General features: G+C 45.5%; 1 protein-coding gene across 2 annotated transcripts in view; it reads left to right on the forward strand.

Moving 5' to 3' along the window:
• LOC311148022 (tumor necrosis factor receptor superfamily member 14-like) overlaps nt 1–15,390 on the forward strand; it is a 216,709-nt gene that overhangs the window by 109,204 nt on the left and 92,115 nt on the right. The window contains exons 2-10 of one of the 2 annotated variants that reach the window (XM_084184906.1): nt 552–670; nt 3,178–3,280; nt 3,377–3,502; nt 3,644–3,799; nt 3,911–3,998; nt 4,137–4,330; nt 4,710–4,744; nt 4,872–4,914; nt 5,040–6,381. In XM_084184906.1, the coding sequence (XP_084041032.1) occupies nt 641–670; nt 3,178–3,280; nt 3,377–3,502; nt 3,644–3,799; nt 3,911–3,998; nt 4,137–4,330; nt 4,710–4,744; nt 4,872–4,914; nt 5,040–5,080 (816 nt within the window). In that variant the 5' untranslated portion in view covers nt 552–640 and the 3' untranslated portion in view covers nt 5,081–6,381. Of the gene's footprint in view, nt 1–551; nt 671–2,504; nt 2,627–3,177; nt 3,281–3,376; nt 3,503–3,643; nt 3,800–3,910; nt 3,999–4,136; nt 4,331–4,709; nt 4,745–4,871; nt 4,915–5,039; nt 6,382–15,390 lie in introns of those variants that run through there. The other variant, XM_084184905.1, reaches the window with a different exon arrangement.

Here is a 15,390-nt window from a genome sequence, read left to right on the forward strand (position 1 = left end):
GATGATGCTAGACCTAGCAGACAGTGGACCAGATAATGATGATGCTAGACCTAGCAGACAGTGGACCAGATAATGATGATGCTAGACCTAGCAGACAGTGAACCAGATAATGATCATGCTGCTCAGGCCCATCATCAAGTTGAGGAAAGAGAACAAGCAAGAGAGGCAAATGCTCCAGATCAATGGGGTAGGGACGTCCCAAGGATTCTGGATAGCACAGACCTTTAGAAGAACTTAAGCAGCAGGTTAGACAAATTAACGTAGCAGGTTAGGAGAGTTAGGTTAAGGTCAGGAAAAGGGTTAGGGTTTCGGGTTAGCGAAAATGCTCTCCTAACCTGCTACGAAAATCACTTCCAGTCGTAGCTGTATCAAGTGTCAAAGATGGCAGCATTCTCTAATAACTACATGCCTAATTCTGTTTCATACATCTCAAAGTTGATAACTCGCTTATTTTTATTTTATTTTTTTTACTGATTAAATTCAGCAAGATATCATAATTTACAAATTGAAAGGATTATATTGACATGTATTAAAATACATTAATTCTACAGGTCAGTTCATCTCGATACTTCAAAACTCATAAGAACTTCATAAATCCAGTGTGTGGGGCTTCCAGTGAGTTGGTGAGGATTGAGGAACCATGGCACAGTTTGAAACCTTGATATGGACTGTAAGTTAAACATTTCTGATTTGCACATGTTGTGGCTTGGTATGTTTAAAATAACAATTGATCAATGTATATATGTCCTTTATGAAATATAAATCAGAGTTATTATTTGTCACGATCGTCGTAGGGAATAGACCAAGGCGCAGCGTGATGAACGAACATGTTTGACTTTATTATCTTTAGTGATAATAGACAACAAGAAACAAAACAAGAAACGACTCGTGAAGTCCACGGTAACAATGACCAACACGGAACAAAAACCCACAAACACAAAGGGAAAACCAACAGTTTAAATATGGCTCCCAATCAGAGACAACCAACGACAGCTGACACTTGTTGCCTCTGATTGGGAGTCACTCTAGCCAACATAGAAATAGAAGAACTAGAACCCCCAACATAGAAATATACCACATAGAATGAACACACCCTGGCTCAACATATAGAGTCCCAGAGCCAGGGTGTGACAGTATCCCCCCCTAAAGGCGCAGACTGCGACCGCGCCTCAACTAGAGCAAAACAGGGGAGGGCTGGGTGGGCATACCTCCTCGGCGGCGGTTCTGGCTCCGGCCATGCCCACCACCCTCCAATAATCCCCCCATAGCGCCCCTGGTCCGGTCTGGCCCCGCTGGCTGGAGCTGAACTGGACGTAGCAGGAGCGGTTAGCTTCAGCTCCGTTGTGGAGCAGTTGACCGGTACCTGATTAGGCACCGGTGATCCAGGCACGGGTTGTGCCGGACTGACGACGCGCACCCCTGGCTTGGTGCGTGAGGCAGGAAAGGACCGGACCGGGCTGACGATGCGCACCCCTGGCTTGGTGCGTGGAGCAGCAACGGGCCGGACCGGGCTGACGATGCGCACCCCTAGCTTGGTGCGTGGAGCCGGAACGGGCCTCACCGGACTGACGACTCGCACCCCTGGCTTGGTGCGTGGAGCAGCAACGGGCTGGACCAGGCTGACGACTCGCACCCCTGGCTTGGTGCGAGTGGCAGGAACAGGCCGGGCCGGGCTGGCGATGCGCACCGTAGGCTTGGTGCAAGTGGCAGGAACAGGCCGGGCCGGGCTGGCGACGCGCACCGTAGGCTTGGTGCGAGTGGCAGGAACAGGCCGGGCCGGGCTGGCGATGCGCACCGTAGGCTTGGTGCGAGTGGCAGGAACAGGCTGGGCCGGACTGGCGACGCACACCTTAGGCTTGGTGCGAGGGGCAGGAACAGGCCGGGCCGGGCTGGCGACGCACACCGTAGGCTTGGTGCGAGTGGCAGGAACAGGCCGGGCCGGGCTGGCGACGCACACCTTAGGCTTGATGCGAGGGGCAGGAACAGGCCGGGCCGGGCTGGCGACGCACACCGTAGGCTTGGTGCGAGTGGCAGGAACAGGCCGGGCCGGGCTGGCGACGCACACCGTAGGCTTGGTGCGAGGGGCAGGAACAGGTCGGGCCAGACTGGCGACGCGCACCATTAACTTAGTGCGGGGAGCAGGAACGGGCCGGACCGGACTGGTGACGCACACCACTTGCTTGGTGTGAGGAGCGGGACTGGGTTTCATCATAACCCTCCGCTCCCTCAGCTGCCTACCTAGTTCCTCTCGCCGTGCCTCTATTCTCACCCTCTCCCTTATCGCCTCCAGTAACTCTACCCTCTGCACCACTAACTCCTGCTCCCTCTGCGCCAATAGCCCCCTTAACCTGGTGGCCTCCTCACCTAATCGCCCTGTGGCAACCTCCTGCTGCCCAGTCGCCCATGCCGTGTGCCCCCCCCTAAATTTTTTTTGGGGTTGCCTCTCGACCGTCCGACGACGACCCTGATCACGCGTTGCTCCTCTCTCTGTCGCCTCTCTACAGTTTCACTCCATGGCCGGCGATCCATCCCGGCCAGGATTTCTTCCCAGGTCCAGGACCCCTGCCCGTCCAAAATCTGCTCCCACGTCCAGGCTGCCTGCTCCTGGACACGCTGCTTGGTCCTGGTATGGTGGGTTTTTCTGTCACGATCGTCGTAGGGAATAGACCAAGGCGCAGCGTGATGAACGAACATGTTTGACTTTATTATCTTTAGTGATAATAGACAACAATAAACAAAACAAGAAACGACTCGTGAAGTCCACGGTAACAATGACCAACACGGAACAAAAACCCACAAACACAAAGGGAAAACCGACAGTTTAAATATGGCTCCCAATCAGAGACAACCAACGACAGCTGACACTCGTTGCCTCTGATTGGGAGTCACTCTAGCCAACATAGAAATAGAAGAACTAGAACCCCCAACATAGAAATATACCACATAGAATGAACACACCCTGGCTCAACATATAGAGTCCCAGAGCCAGGGTGTGACATTATTAGCCTATTAGTTCTGTCCATTTTACTGAAACCTTGTAGAAAAAACATGGTGGAGAGAAGTACATTTTCACATTTATTGACTGAATTTGCAGATACTACTTCTGTAAGTTTTATGAATACACACAATCAGTTCAGATTTTTCAGATTTTTTTTCTAAAATGTTCTCTACTTCCAGGTACCTATTATTATATTGGTGCTTGTAAGCATTGGATCCAGTATTGCATGTGGTAGAGCCGAGTACAGAATGGGGGATAAATGTTGTCCCATGTGTTCACCAGGTAAGGAACCTCTCTTTACATCATGTGAATCACCAGACATTAATACATCATCAACACCAACAGAAAAACATGACATTGTGATTCTCTGTTCTGCAGGAAATTGTGTATATAAACATTGTACTGAATTCACCAGCACCAGCTGTGTGCCCTGTGTTGATTCTACATTCCTTGATGAGCCCAATGGTCTCATAAAATTCAAAGTGTGTACCAACTGTGATCCAGGTAAGAGTGGTCCTATGTGTCTGCACTGAAACTCACACACAAACACTGATATAATGTTGTGCTATGAGGATATGTCAGTTGTATGAATGAAATGTGTCTCATATTTTGCATCAGATATAACATACAATGTTTTCTCAATAGGTTTGGGTTTGAAGGTAAAGCAGCCATGTAGACCTTCATCAAACACTGTCTGTGGGACACTGGAGGGGTTCTACTGTCTAGACCCAACTAAGGATGGTTGTAGAGCAGCCCAGAGACACAGCAGCTGTAAACCTGGTCAATACATCAGCCACACAGGTATGTGTTCATGTAAGTCTTCCATTGACATCAGTGCATGATTTATGCAATCGTGAGTTATGCACATCTCAAGTTAGGACCCTTAATGAGTTTCACCCTGTGTTGATTTAGGAACAACATCTACAGATACTGTGTGTGCTGACTGCACTGGTGATACTTATTCAGATGGATCATTAACATCCTGCCATCCACACACACAGTAAGTGTGGCTCATGCAAATGGTTATTTCCCTCAAAATATCATCTAAATACTACATAATATGCTCACATAGAAATGTAAAACTGAAAGTTGGATGACCAAATTGTTGATTACCAGTGGTCTGTTTCTCTTATTATAGATGTGATACCTTGAAGCTTCAGCAAATTAAACCTGGAACTCATTCATCCAACTCTGAATGCGGACCACAGACCTCCCCTCCCATAGCTGCAATAATATATCCTGTTGTGGTGGTGGTGGTGGTACTAGCTGTGATAGCAGCAGTGACGGCTATTATGAAAACTAGAAGGAAAAAAAGAAAAGATCCTGTATCTGGTGAGATTATTTGGGGGAATTGTAGTTTCATTTATTGTTTTAATTGCCCAGATGAACAAGTGAGAAATATCCAGCACTATATCAAATAAAAATGTATTTGTCACGTGCGCCAAATACAACGGGTGTAGACTTTACCGTGAAATGATTGCTTACGAGCCCTTCCAAACGATGCGGTTAAAAAATAAATACAAATAGTAACACAAGGATTAAAATAAAATATACAAGAATGGAGCTATATACAGGAGTACCAGTACTAGAGCACACAAGATGAATACAATTAAATATACAAGAATGTTTTAAATATCATGACAATGCCATACAGTGTATGTTATCAATTTCTAAATTAGTTGTCTCAATGTTAATTCTTGTACCTTTCCAGAGAGGCCTTTTCAAGAGACACAAAGCCCTACAGAGGTATGTTAATGAATAACCCCCACAGTATTTTCTATCATACTCAATGTGGTAAGGAGATGGCTGACAGGAATTTATATTACCCCAACGGTTTTTTATGTTTTATTGAGTTTAGGTTTATTTTTACTAGGTACCAGACACAGCGGAAACATCAATGCTGTCTGTCGGAACAGGTAAGGTAGCCTATAACTTATCAGAATCATATGCTTGAGTTCATGAATTTCAGCCAGATTTGAACCAATTTATTACTTTACATATTTTTGTAAACTTGACTACTTATGAATATTATGCTTCCCAGATTCAACCCTCCAGGACATTCATCAGAACAATCCAGTCTAATGTGTGGTTCATTGGCTTGAAAACTAGACTGGGCAGTAGGACCCAATTTATGTCCACTACATGGGAATTGTGATCTAGACTCTAGACATGTGATCTAGACATTTGGAGGCTGGCACATTTGTTAATTCTTAAATGGAAGAAGTTTAGAACAACCGCCCGGCCAAACTGAGCAATCTGGGGAGAAGGGCCTTGGTCAGGGAAGTGACCAAGAACCCGATGGTCACTCTGAAAGAGCTCCAGAGTTCCTCTGTGGAGATGGGAGAACCTTCCAGAAGGACAACCATCTCTGCAGCACTCCACCAATCAGGCCTTTATAGTAGATTGGCCAGACGGAAGCCACTCCTCAGTAAAAGGCACATGACAGCCTGCTTGGTGTTTGCCAAAAGGCACCTAAGGACTCTCAGACCATGAGAAACAAGATTCTCTGGTCTGATGAAACCAAGATTGAACTCTTTGGCCTGAATGCCAAGTGTCATGTCTGGAGGAAACCTGGCACCATCCGGATATGTTTTTCAGGGGCAGGGACTGGGAGACTAGTCAGGATCAAGGGAAAGATGAATGGATCAAGGTACAGAGAGATCCTTGATGAAAACCTGCTCCAGAGCGCTCAGGACCTCCGACTGGGGGCGAAGGTTCACCTTCCAACAGGACAACGACCCTAATCACACAGCCAAGACAACACAGGATTGGCTTTGGGACAAGTCTCTGAATGTCCTTGAGTGGCCCAGCCAGAGCCCAGACTTGAACCTGATCGAACATCTCTGGAGAGACCTAAAAATAGCTGTGCAGTGATGCTCCCCATCCAACCTGACAGAGCTTTGAGAGGATCTGCAGAGAAGGGGAGAAAATGGGAGAAAATCCCCAAATACAGGTGTTCCAAGCTTGTAGCGTCATACCCAAGAAGACTTGAGGCTGTAATCGCTGCCAAAGGTACTTCAACAAAGTACTGAGTAAAGGGTCTGAATACTTATGTAAATGTAATATATTTCCGTTTTCTTTATTTTTTATAAATGTGCTAAAATGTCTAAACATGTTTTTGCTTTGTCATTATGGGGTACTGTGTGTAGATTGAGTACATTGAAGAAGAAAAATATGTACATTTTAGAATATGGCTGTAACGTCACAAAGTGGAAAAAGTAAATGGGTCTGAATACTTTCCGAATGCACTGTAAGGATACGCAATAAAATGAATAGAATTAGGCCAGCTAACTTTAACTTTCGTAATGTTCTTATGTTCACGTGTCCCAATGACGTTAGCTACATTGTAAAAATGCAATTGAATAAAGCAAATTGATTGAAGCAAAATGTGAAAACTGCAAGGGCCAGTTAAGTTCATTTGTATACTGAACCTCCTGATATTTCAGACGTGTATTATAGACTAAATTCAATGGGACAAAAACAATTCAGAATTTCTTCAGATATTCCAAACTAGAAGGATTATGTTTACATTCCTTAAAATAAGTGCATCCTTCCTTGAAGACTTACTGATTGGACAGTCCTTCCATGCTCCACATGGGTTTTATGGAAGGATGCACATTTAAAGAATTTCAACGGGGCCAATATTTGACACTGACAGCAAAGATGGATGGTGGATAAATGAACATTGTTCACTGTTTACCACTAAAAAAAATTATTAGTTGGGGTCTGCTTAATGGGGGGGTTCTCCCTGAGACACCAGTGCAATAGCAGCTTGGTCTGGGCTGCTTAGATAATTTACTGTAATGTAAAGATAAAATATTGCGGGAGTGGGGTGTCTCGTGGGGTGTCTCGCTTCCTCTTTTTCCATGGTATCCAATTGGTAGTTACAGTCTAGGTCCATCGGGAGAGGCGAAGGTCGAGAGCCGTGCGTCTCGGTTGGGTTGTGTTTCGGAGGACGCACGGCTCTCGACCTTCGCCTCTCCCGATGACACAATGCCCGCTTAACCCGGAAGCCAGCCGCACCGATGTGTCGGAGGAAACACTGTACACCTGGCGACCGTGTACTGAACCCGGCCCGCCACAGGAGTCGCTAGTGCGCGATGGGACAAGAACATCCCTGCCGGCCAAACCCACCCCTAACCTGGACGACGCTGGGCCAATTGTGCGCCGCCCCATGGGTCTCCCATGGGCGGCCAGCTGCGACAGAGCCTGGACTCGAACCAGGATCTCTAGTGGCACAGTTAGCACTGCGATGCAGTGCCTTAGACCACTTTGCCACTAGGGAGGCCCAACCGGATGTGATGTTTGTGACCCAAATGCGTTTGAGATTCCCTAAAAACATGCCACGTCGACACAGCTACAACTAGAAGCAGGTTAGAAGAATTTATGCAGCAGGTTAGGAGAATTAGGTTAACCCTCATGCCTGATGGAATGAGGAGCAACCAGACGCTGCACTTGACACATTTATGAAATCACTACTCCACTTACTAATAAGCAAGCACCCATTTAAGAAAATGACTGTAAAAGCTGTTAAATCCCTGGTGGATTGATGAGGAATTTGAAAAATGTTATGATTGAGAGGGATGAGGCAAAAGGAATGACAAATAAGTCTGGCTGCATAACCGATTGGCAAACCTACTACATTATTGAGAAATCATGTGACTAAACATAACAAAAATAAACTAATACTATGAAACAAATAAATGATATAAAGAATGTTAGTTAAAAGCTTTGGAGGTGAACTCCGCTCCATCATTCATTGAATCAGATGGCTAATTCATCACAAAACCCACTGATATTGCCAACTACTTCAATTATTTTTTTAATTGGCAAGAGTAGCAAACTCAGGCATGACATGCCAGCAACAAACACCGAACCTACACATCCAAGTATAACTGACCAAATTATGAAAGACAAGCATTGTAATTTTGAATTCCATAAAGTGAGTGTGGAAGAGGTGAATTTTTGGGGGGGGTCTATCAACATTGACAAGTCACCGGGGTCTGACAACTTGGATGCAAAATTACTGAGGATGATAGCGGACGATATTGCCACTCCTACTTGCCATCTATTCAATCTAAGCTTACAAAAAAGTGTGTGCCCTCAGACCTGGAGGGAAGTAGTAAAGCATCCTTTAGTGGCTCAAATAGCCGACCAATCAGCCTGTTACCAACCCTTAGTAAACTTTTGGAGAGAAAATTGTTTGAGCAGATACAATGCTATTTTACAGTAAATAAATGTAATAGACTTTCAGCACGCTTCTAGAGAAGGGCATTCAACATGCACGGCACTTACACAAATGACTGATGATTGGATGAGAGAAATTGATAAAGATTGTGGACTAGTCAGAAATGGGCCTAAGATTGTTCACTCCTGGTTAGGGCTGGGAATTGCCAGGGACCTCACGATGCAATATTATCACGATATTTAGGTGCCGATACGAAATGTATTGCGATTCGATGACCCAAACATAGTGCTGAAAATGAATTGGCTCCCTATTTTAAAAAGATGATGGAGAACAAGCTATGAAGGAAAAATACTAGCGTTTTGGTGCAGGGCCAGCTATCTAGCACAAAAATAATATTACGTTATTGTCAAAATGATACGATATGATATACAGTACCAGTCAAAAGTTTGGACACACCTACTCATTCAAGGGTTTTTATTTTATTTTTACTATTTTCTACATTGTAGAATAATAATAGTGAAGACATCAACACTATGAAATAACACATGGAATCATGTAGTAACCAAAAAAGTGTTAAATCAAAATATATTTGATATTCTTCAAACAGCCACCCTTTGTCTTGATGACAGCTTTGCACACTCTTGGCATTCTCTCAACCAGCTTCACCTGGATTGCTTTTCCAACAGTCTTGAAGGAGTTCCCACATATGCTGAGCACTTGTTGGCTGCTTTTCCTTCACTCTGCCGTCCGACTCATCCCAAACCATCTCAATTGGGTTGAGGTTGGGGGATTGTGGAGGCAAGGTCATTTGATGCAGCACTCCATCACTCTCCTTCTTGGTAAAATAGCCCTTACACAGCCTGGAGGTGTGCTGGGTCATTGTCCTGTTGAAAAACAAATGATAGTCCCAATAAGCCCAAACCAGATGGGATGGTGTATCGCTATGGTAGCCATGCTGGTTAAGTGTGCCTTGAATTCTAAATAAATCACAGACTGTGTCACCAGCAAAGCACCCCCACACCATAACACCTCCTCCTCCATGCTTTACGGTGGGAACTACACATGCAGAGATAATCCATTCACCCACACCGCGTCTCACAAAGACACGGCGGTTGGAAGCTAAAATCTCCAATTTGGATTCCAGACCAATGGACAAATTTCCACCTGTCTAATGTCCATTTCTTGTGTTTCTTGGCCCAAGCAGGTATCTTCTTCTTATTGGTGTCCTTTAGTAGTGGTTTCTTTGCAGCAATTCGACCATGAAAGCCTGATTCGCACAGTTCCCTCTGAACAGTTGATGTTGAGATGTCTGTGACCTGAACTCTGTGAAGCATTTATTTGGGCTGCAATATCTGAGGCTGGTAATTCTAATGAACTTGTCCTCTGCAGCAGAGGTAACTCTGGGCCTTCCATTCCTGTGGCGGTCCTCATGAGAGGCAGTTTCATCATAGCGCTTGATGGTTTTTGCGACTGCACTTGAAGAAACTTGAAACATTCTTGAAATGTTCCGTATTGACTGACCTTCATGTCTTAAAGTAATGATGGACTGTCGTTTCTCTTTGCTTATTTGAGCTGTTCTTGCCATAATATGGACTTTGTCTTTTACTAAATAGGGCTATCTATTGTCACAACACAACTGATTGGCTCAAACGCATTAAGAAGGAATGAAATTCCACAAATTAACTTTTAAGAAGGCACACCTGTTAATTGAAATGCATTCCAGGTGACTACCTCATGAAGCTGGTTGAGAAAATGCCAAGAGTGTGCAAAGCTGTAATCAAGGCAAAGGGTGGCTATTTGAAGAATCTCAAATATAAAATATATTTTGGTTACTACATGATTCTATATGTGTTACAGTGCCTTGCAAAACTATTCATCCCCCTTGGCGTTTTTCCTATTTTGTTGCATTACAACCTGTAATTTAAATTGATTTTTATTTGGATTTCATGTAATGGACATACACAAAATAGTCCGTATTGGTGAAGTGAAATGAAAAAAATTACTTGTTTCAAAAAATTCTAAAAAATAAATAACGGAAAAGTGGTGCGTGCATATGTATTCACCCCCTTTGCTATGAAGCCCCTAAATAAGATCTGGTGCAACCAATTACCTTCAGAAGTCACATAATTAGTTAAATAAAGTCCACCTGTGTGCAATCTAAGTGTCACATGATCTCAGTATATATACACCTGTTCTGAAAGGCCCCAGAGTCTGCAACACCACTAAGCAAGGGGCGCCACCAAGCAAGCGACACCATGAAGACCAAGGAGCTCTCCAAACAGGTCAGGGACAAAGTTGTGGAGAAGTACAGATCAGGGTTGGGTTATAAAAAATATCTGACACTTTGAACATCCCACGGAGCACCATTAAATCCATTATTTAAAAAAATGGAAAGAATATGGCACCACAACAAATCTGCCAAGAGAGGGCCGCCCACCAAAACTCACGGACCAGGCAAGGAGTGCATTAATCAGAGAGGCAACAAAGAGACCAAAGATAACCCTGAAGGAGCTGCAAAGCTCCACAGCGGAGATTGGAGTATCTGTCCATAGGACCACTTTAAGCCGTACGCTCCACCGAGCAGGGCTTTACGGAAGAGTGGCCAGATAAAAGCCATTGCTTAAAGAAAAAAATAGGTGTTCGCCAAAAGGCATGTGGGAGACTCCCCAAACATATGGAAGAAGGTGCTCTGATCAGATGAGACTAAAATTGAGCTTTTTGGCCATCAAGGAAAACGCTATGTCTGGCGTAAACCCAACACCTCTCATCACCCCGAGAACACCATCCCCACAGTGAAGCATGGTGGTGGCAGCATCATGCTGTGGGGATGTTTTTTATCGTCAGGGACTGGGAAACTGGTCAGAATTGAAGGAATGATGGATGGCGCTAAATACAGGGAAATTCTTGAGGGAAACCTGTTTCAGTCTTCCAGATATTTGAGACTGGGACAGATGTTCACCTTCCAGCAGGACAATGACCCTAAGCATACTGCTAAAGCAACACCCAAGTGGTTTAAGGGGAAGCATTTAAAATGTCTTGGAATGGCCTAGTCAAAGGCCAGACCTCAATCCAATTGAGAATCTGTGGTATGACTTAAAGATTGCTGTACACCAGCGGAACCCATCCAACTTGAAGGAGCTGGAGCAGTTTTGCCTTGAAGAATGGGAAAAAATCCCAGTGGCTAGATGTGCCAAGCTTATAGAGACATACCCCAAGAGACTTGCAGCTGTAATTGCTGCAAAAGGTGGCTCTACAAAGTATTGACTTTGGGGGGGGGTGAATAGTTATGCACGCTCAAGTTCTGTTTTTTTGTCATATTTCTTGTTTGTTTCACAATAAAATATTTTGCATCTTCAAAGTGGTAGGCATGTGTAAATCAAATGATACAAACCCCCAATAAATCCATTTTAATTCCAGGTTGTAAGGCAACAAAATAGGAAAAATGCCAAGAAGGTTGAATACTTTCGCAAGCCACTGTATTTCATAGTTTTGATGTCTTCACTATTATTCTACAATGTAAAAAATTGTACAAATAAAGAAAAACCCTTGAATGAGTAGGTGTGTCCAAACTTTTGACTGGTAGTGTATATTCAAAAATTATATCCCTATATGTAACTATCTTTTTTTTTTTTATCACTACTCCTGTTTTTTTCAATTATGACATCAGCCTTTTACATCTTGTTTAACTGGCAGCATTCGTCTATCATTATTTTGACATTTCACATGTTCCTCTCTCTCCACCCCCTTTCTCGACGATATCTTCGACTCAGGTACGGTAGTCCTCCACTCTCAGATGAGAGAGAAATAAATCATTGTGTGTGTGTCCCTGTGGTGTTTTTTAGCTAAAGACTTTCTAGTCCACCTGATAGAGAAGGACTCAAGGATACGCTACACTCTGTATTTCTGTTTCTATCGTTATCCTTCCCCCTTGACAACATATAGAGGATTTATCCACTGATGTTACCCGCATGATCAGAGGACAGGCAGACTAGATTAGACAGGTCCTCATGCATGTTGACTGGCAACAGGTGTTTTTATAGAATGATGAGTCTACTGCACAACTATGTGTATGTGGGACCACCCATTGTGGAATAGTTTCTGTACAACAGATATTGTAGCTAATACCTCACGAGAGACGGACTTACATGCAGATCCGTTCCTAGAAAAACTAAGAATAGGTCTCAGTTAACCCATAGACGTCTCAGTTAACCCACAGTTTTACTCCTTGATGTTTAAACCCCGTTCTAACCTGAAAGGGTAATATGATCCTGTTGATAAATACTATTTTGGGGGAGAGTTTCAGCCTGGCTTTGAACTGGTCAAAACCTAATCCATAAAAGTTATTAAGACCATGGAAAATGTAATGAGCTCAGCCATCTTGCTTAAGAGCAGGGAACAATGTGTGTGAATACAAAGCCAAATGTGGATATGTTTTTCACTGTATAGATACACCCAACTAACATTCCCTTTTGGATCACCCTTCCATGGATCTTTTCTTCATTCATATTGGGATTGTTTTTTTAGTTTGTTTTTTAAAATTAATTTGTATTCAAGAACATGTACCATACATACACAACATATCTTTGCTGTCTTTACAAAGGAACTGTCACGCTCGTCTAAGGAGGAGGACCAAGGCGCAGCGTTGAAGGCAAACATATTCTTTATTTAATAAATGATCACACGAACAAAACAACAAAACGAAACCGTGACGTCCCTGGTTACATACACCAACCAACACGGAACAAGAAACCACAAATAATGAATGCCTAACGGCTACCTAAGTATGACTCCCAATCAGAGACAACGAGCTACAGCCGTCTCTGATTGGGAGCCACCCTGGCCAACATAGAATTACAACAACTAGAACATAAACAAATGAAAACTCACACCCTGGCTCAACATACTAGAGTCCCCAGAGCCAGGGCGTGACAGTACCCCCCCCTAAAGGCGCGGACTCCGACCGCGCCAACCAAATACAACAGGGGAGGGACCGGGTGGGCACTCCGCCTCGGCGGCGGATCCGGCTCCGGACATGACCCCCACTCCTTCTCTAACCCCCCAAAGTACCCCTGGTCCGGTCTGGCCCTGCTGACCAGAGCTGAACTGAACACTGGTGGAGCGGATTGCTCTAGCTCCGGCGTGACGCAGCACCTGACCGGTGCCGGACCCGCCACCGGTGGAACAGGCACGGGCCGTGCCGGACTGACGACGCACACCACTGGCTTGGTGTGGGGAGCAGGAGCGGACCGAGCCGGGCTGACGAAACGCACCACTGACTTGGTGCGGGGAGCAGGAGCGGGCCGGACCGGGCTGACGAAGCGCACCACTGACTTGGTGCGGGGAGCTTGGATGGGCCGGACTGGGCTGGCGACGCGCACCACAGACTTGGTGCGGAGAGCAGGAACGGGCCGGACAGGGCTGACGAAACGCACCACTGACTTGGTGCGGGGAGCAGGAATGGGCCGGACTGGGCTGGCGACGCGCACCACAGACTTGGTGCGGAGAGCAGGAACGGGCCGAGCCGGGCTGACGAAGCGCACCACTGACTTGGTGCGGGGAGCAGGAACAGACCGGACCGTACTGGGGACACACACCACTGGCCCTACACCGGGATCTGGAACGGGCCGGACCGGACTGGTAACACACCCCAGTACCTCTCGCCGTGCCTCTCCACCTTCCATCCCCTCTTCGACCAGTGGCCCCCGTAACCTGGCGGCCTCCTCTGGCAACCCGCTGGGCCGCTCTATCGCGGCCTCCTGCTGCCCCGCCCCAAGTCAGTGGTGCGCGTCGTCAGCCCGGTCCGGCCCATTCCTGCTCCCCGCACCAAGTCAGTGGTGCGCGTCGTCAGCCCGGTCCGGCCCATTCCTGCTCCCCGCACCAAGGCAGGGGTGCGCTTCGTCAGCCCGGCTCGGCCCGTTCCTGCTCCCCGCACCAAGTCAGTGGTGTGCTTCGTCAGCCCAGTCCGGCCTGTCCCGGCTCCACGCACCAAGCCTACGGTGTGCGTCGTCAGCCTGGTAAGGCCCGTTCCTCCTCCACGCACCAAGCCAGGGGTGCGCGTCGTCAGTCCAGCACAACCCGTGCCTGGGTCATGTCCGGAGCCGGATCCGCCGCCTAGGCGGAGTGCCCACCCGGTCCCTCCCCTGTGGGATTTAGTTGGCGCGGTCGGAGTCCGCGCCTTTAGGGGGGGGTACTGTCACGCCCTGGCTCTGGGGACAATGTTATGTTGAGCCAGGGTGTGAAATTCTATGTTTGATTTTTCTATGTTGGTCTGAGTGACTCCCAATCAGAGGCAACGAGTGTCAGCTGGGTGTCTCTGATTGGGAGCCATATTTAACTATCTGTCTTTCACGTTGTGTTTGTGGTTTCTTGTTCATGTTGGTTTGTGTTGTAACCATAGACGTCACGCATTCGTTGTTTATTGTTTTGATCGTGTGATCATTTAATAAATATAATATGTTCACCCGCAACGCTGCGCCTTGGTCTCTCCATGACGATCGTGACAGGAGCGTATTTACATTCACATGTAAAGGGTACATTTTGGCTGTATAGAGCAAATACTTCAAGAGTCTGAATAAGAATACAATTTGGATAAAGCCAAAGAAAAACAACAGAAACAAACAAAAAAACAGAATTTACAGAATAAGACCAGGAACTCTGACCAGATACCTTCATACCTATGCTGTCTATGTTGCAAGATTGATGTGGTTCTCTCCATGTCAGCAAGTTCCCCGCATAGACCTAACCACATATAATTTGAGTTACTAAGATTATCTAAAAGATAATATTAGCATGTTAAGGATATTGTGATAACAATTTGAAACGGTTCCAATGTTTTCCCCTTGATAAAGTAATTCAATCATCTCTTCAATAGGAGTAATCGGCTCAGTCATTTTTTTGTAACAATCCTTTTTTAACAATGAATTGCCTTACTTGAAGGTACCTATAAAAATTTGTTTGGGATATAATGAATTCCTCCTGGATTTCTTGAAATTATATATTTAAAAAAAATGTAACCTTTGAATAGTTGAGAGAGTCTACAAAGCCCTCTCTCTTCCCATTCCTCTAATCCTTAGGACATAAATTTAGTAGCAGGAAGAAAGGCTGGGTTGTGAATTTAGGCCAGTGTCTATGAATGTCATTACTCATGTTAATATTGGCGTTGAACCTCCCTCCATGTCTTCAATGTAAGAGTAATAATTGGGTT

The sequence above is a fragment of the Coregonus lavaretus genome (genome assembly GCF_964263955.1).
Source record: "Coregonus lavaretus genome assembly, chromosome: 20".
NCBI lineage: Eukaryota > Metazoa > Chordata > Actinopteri > Salmoniformes > Salmonidae > Coregonus > Coregonus lavaretus.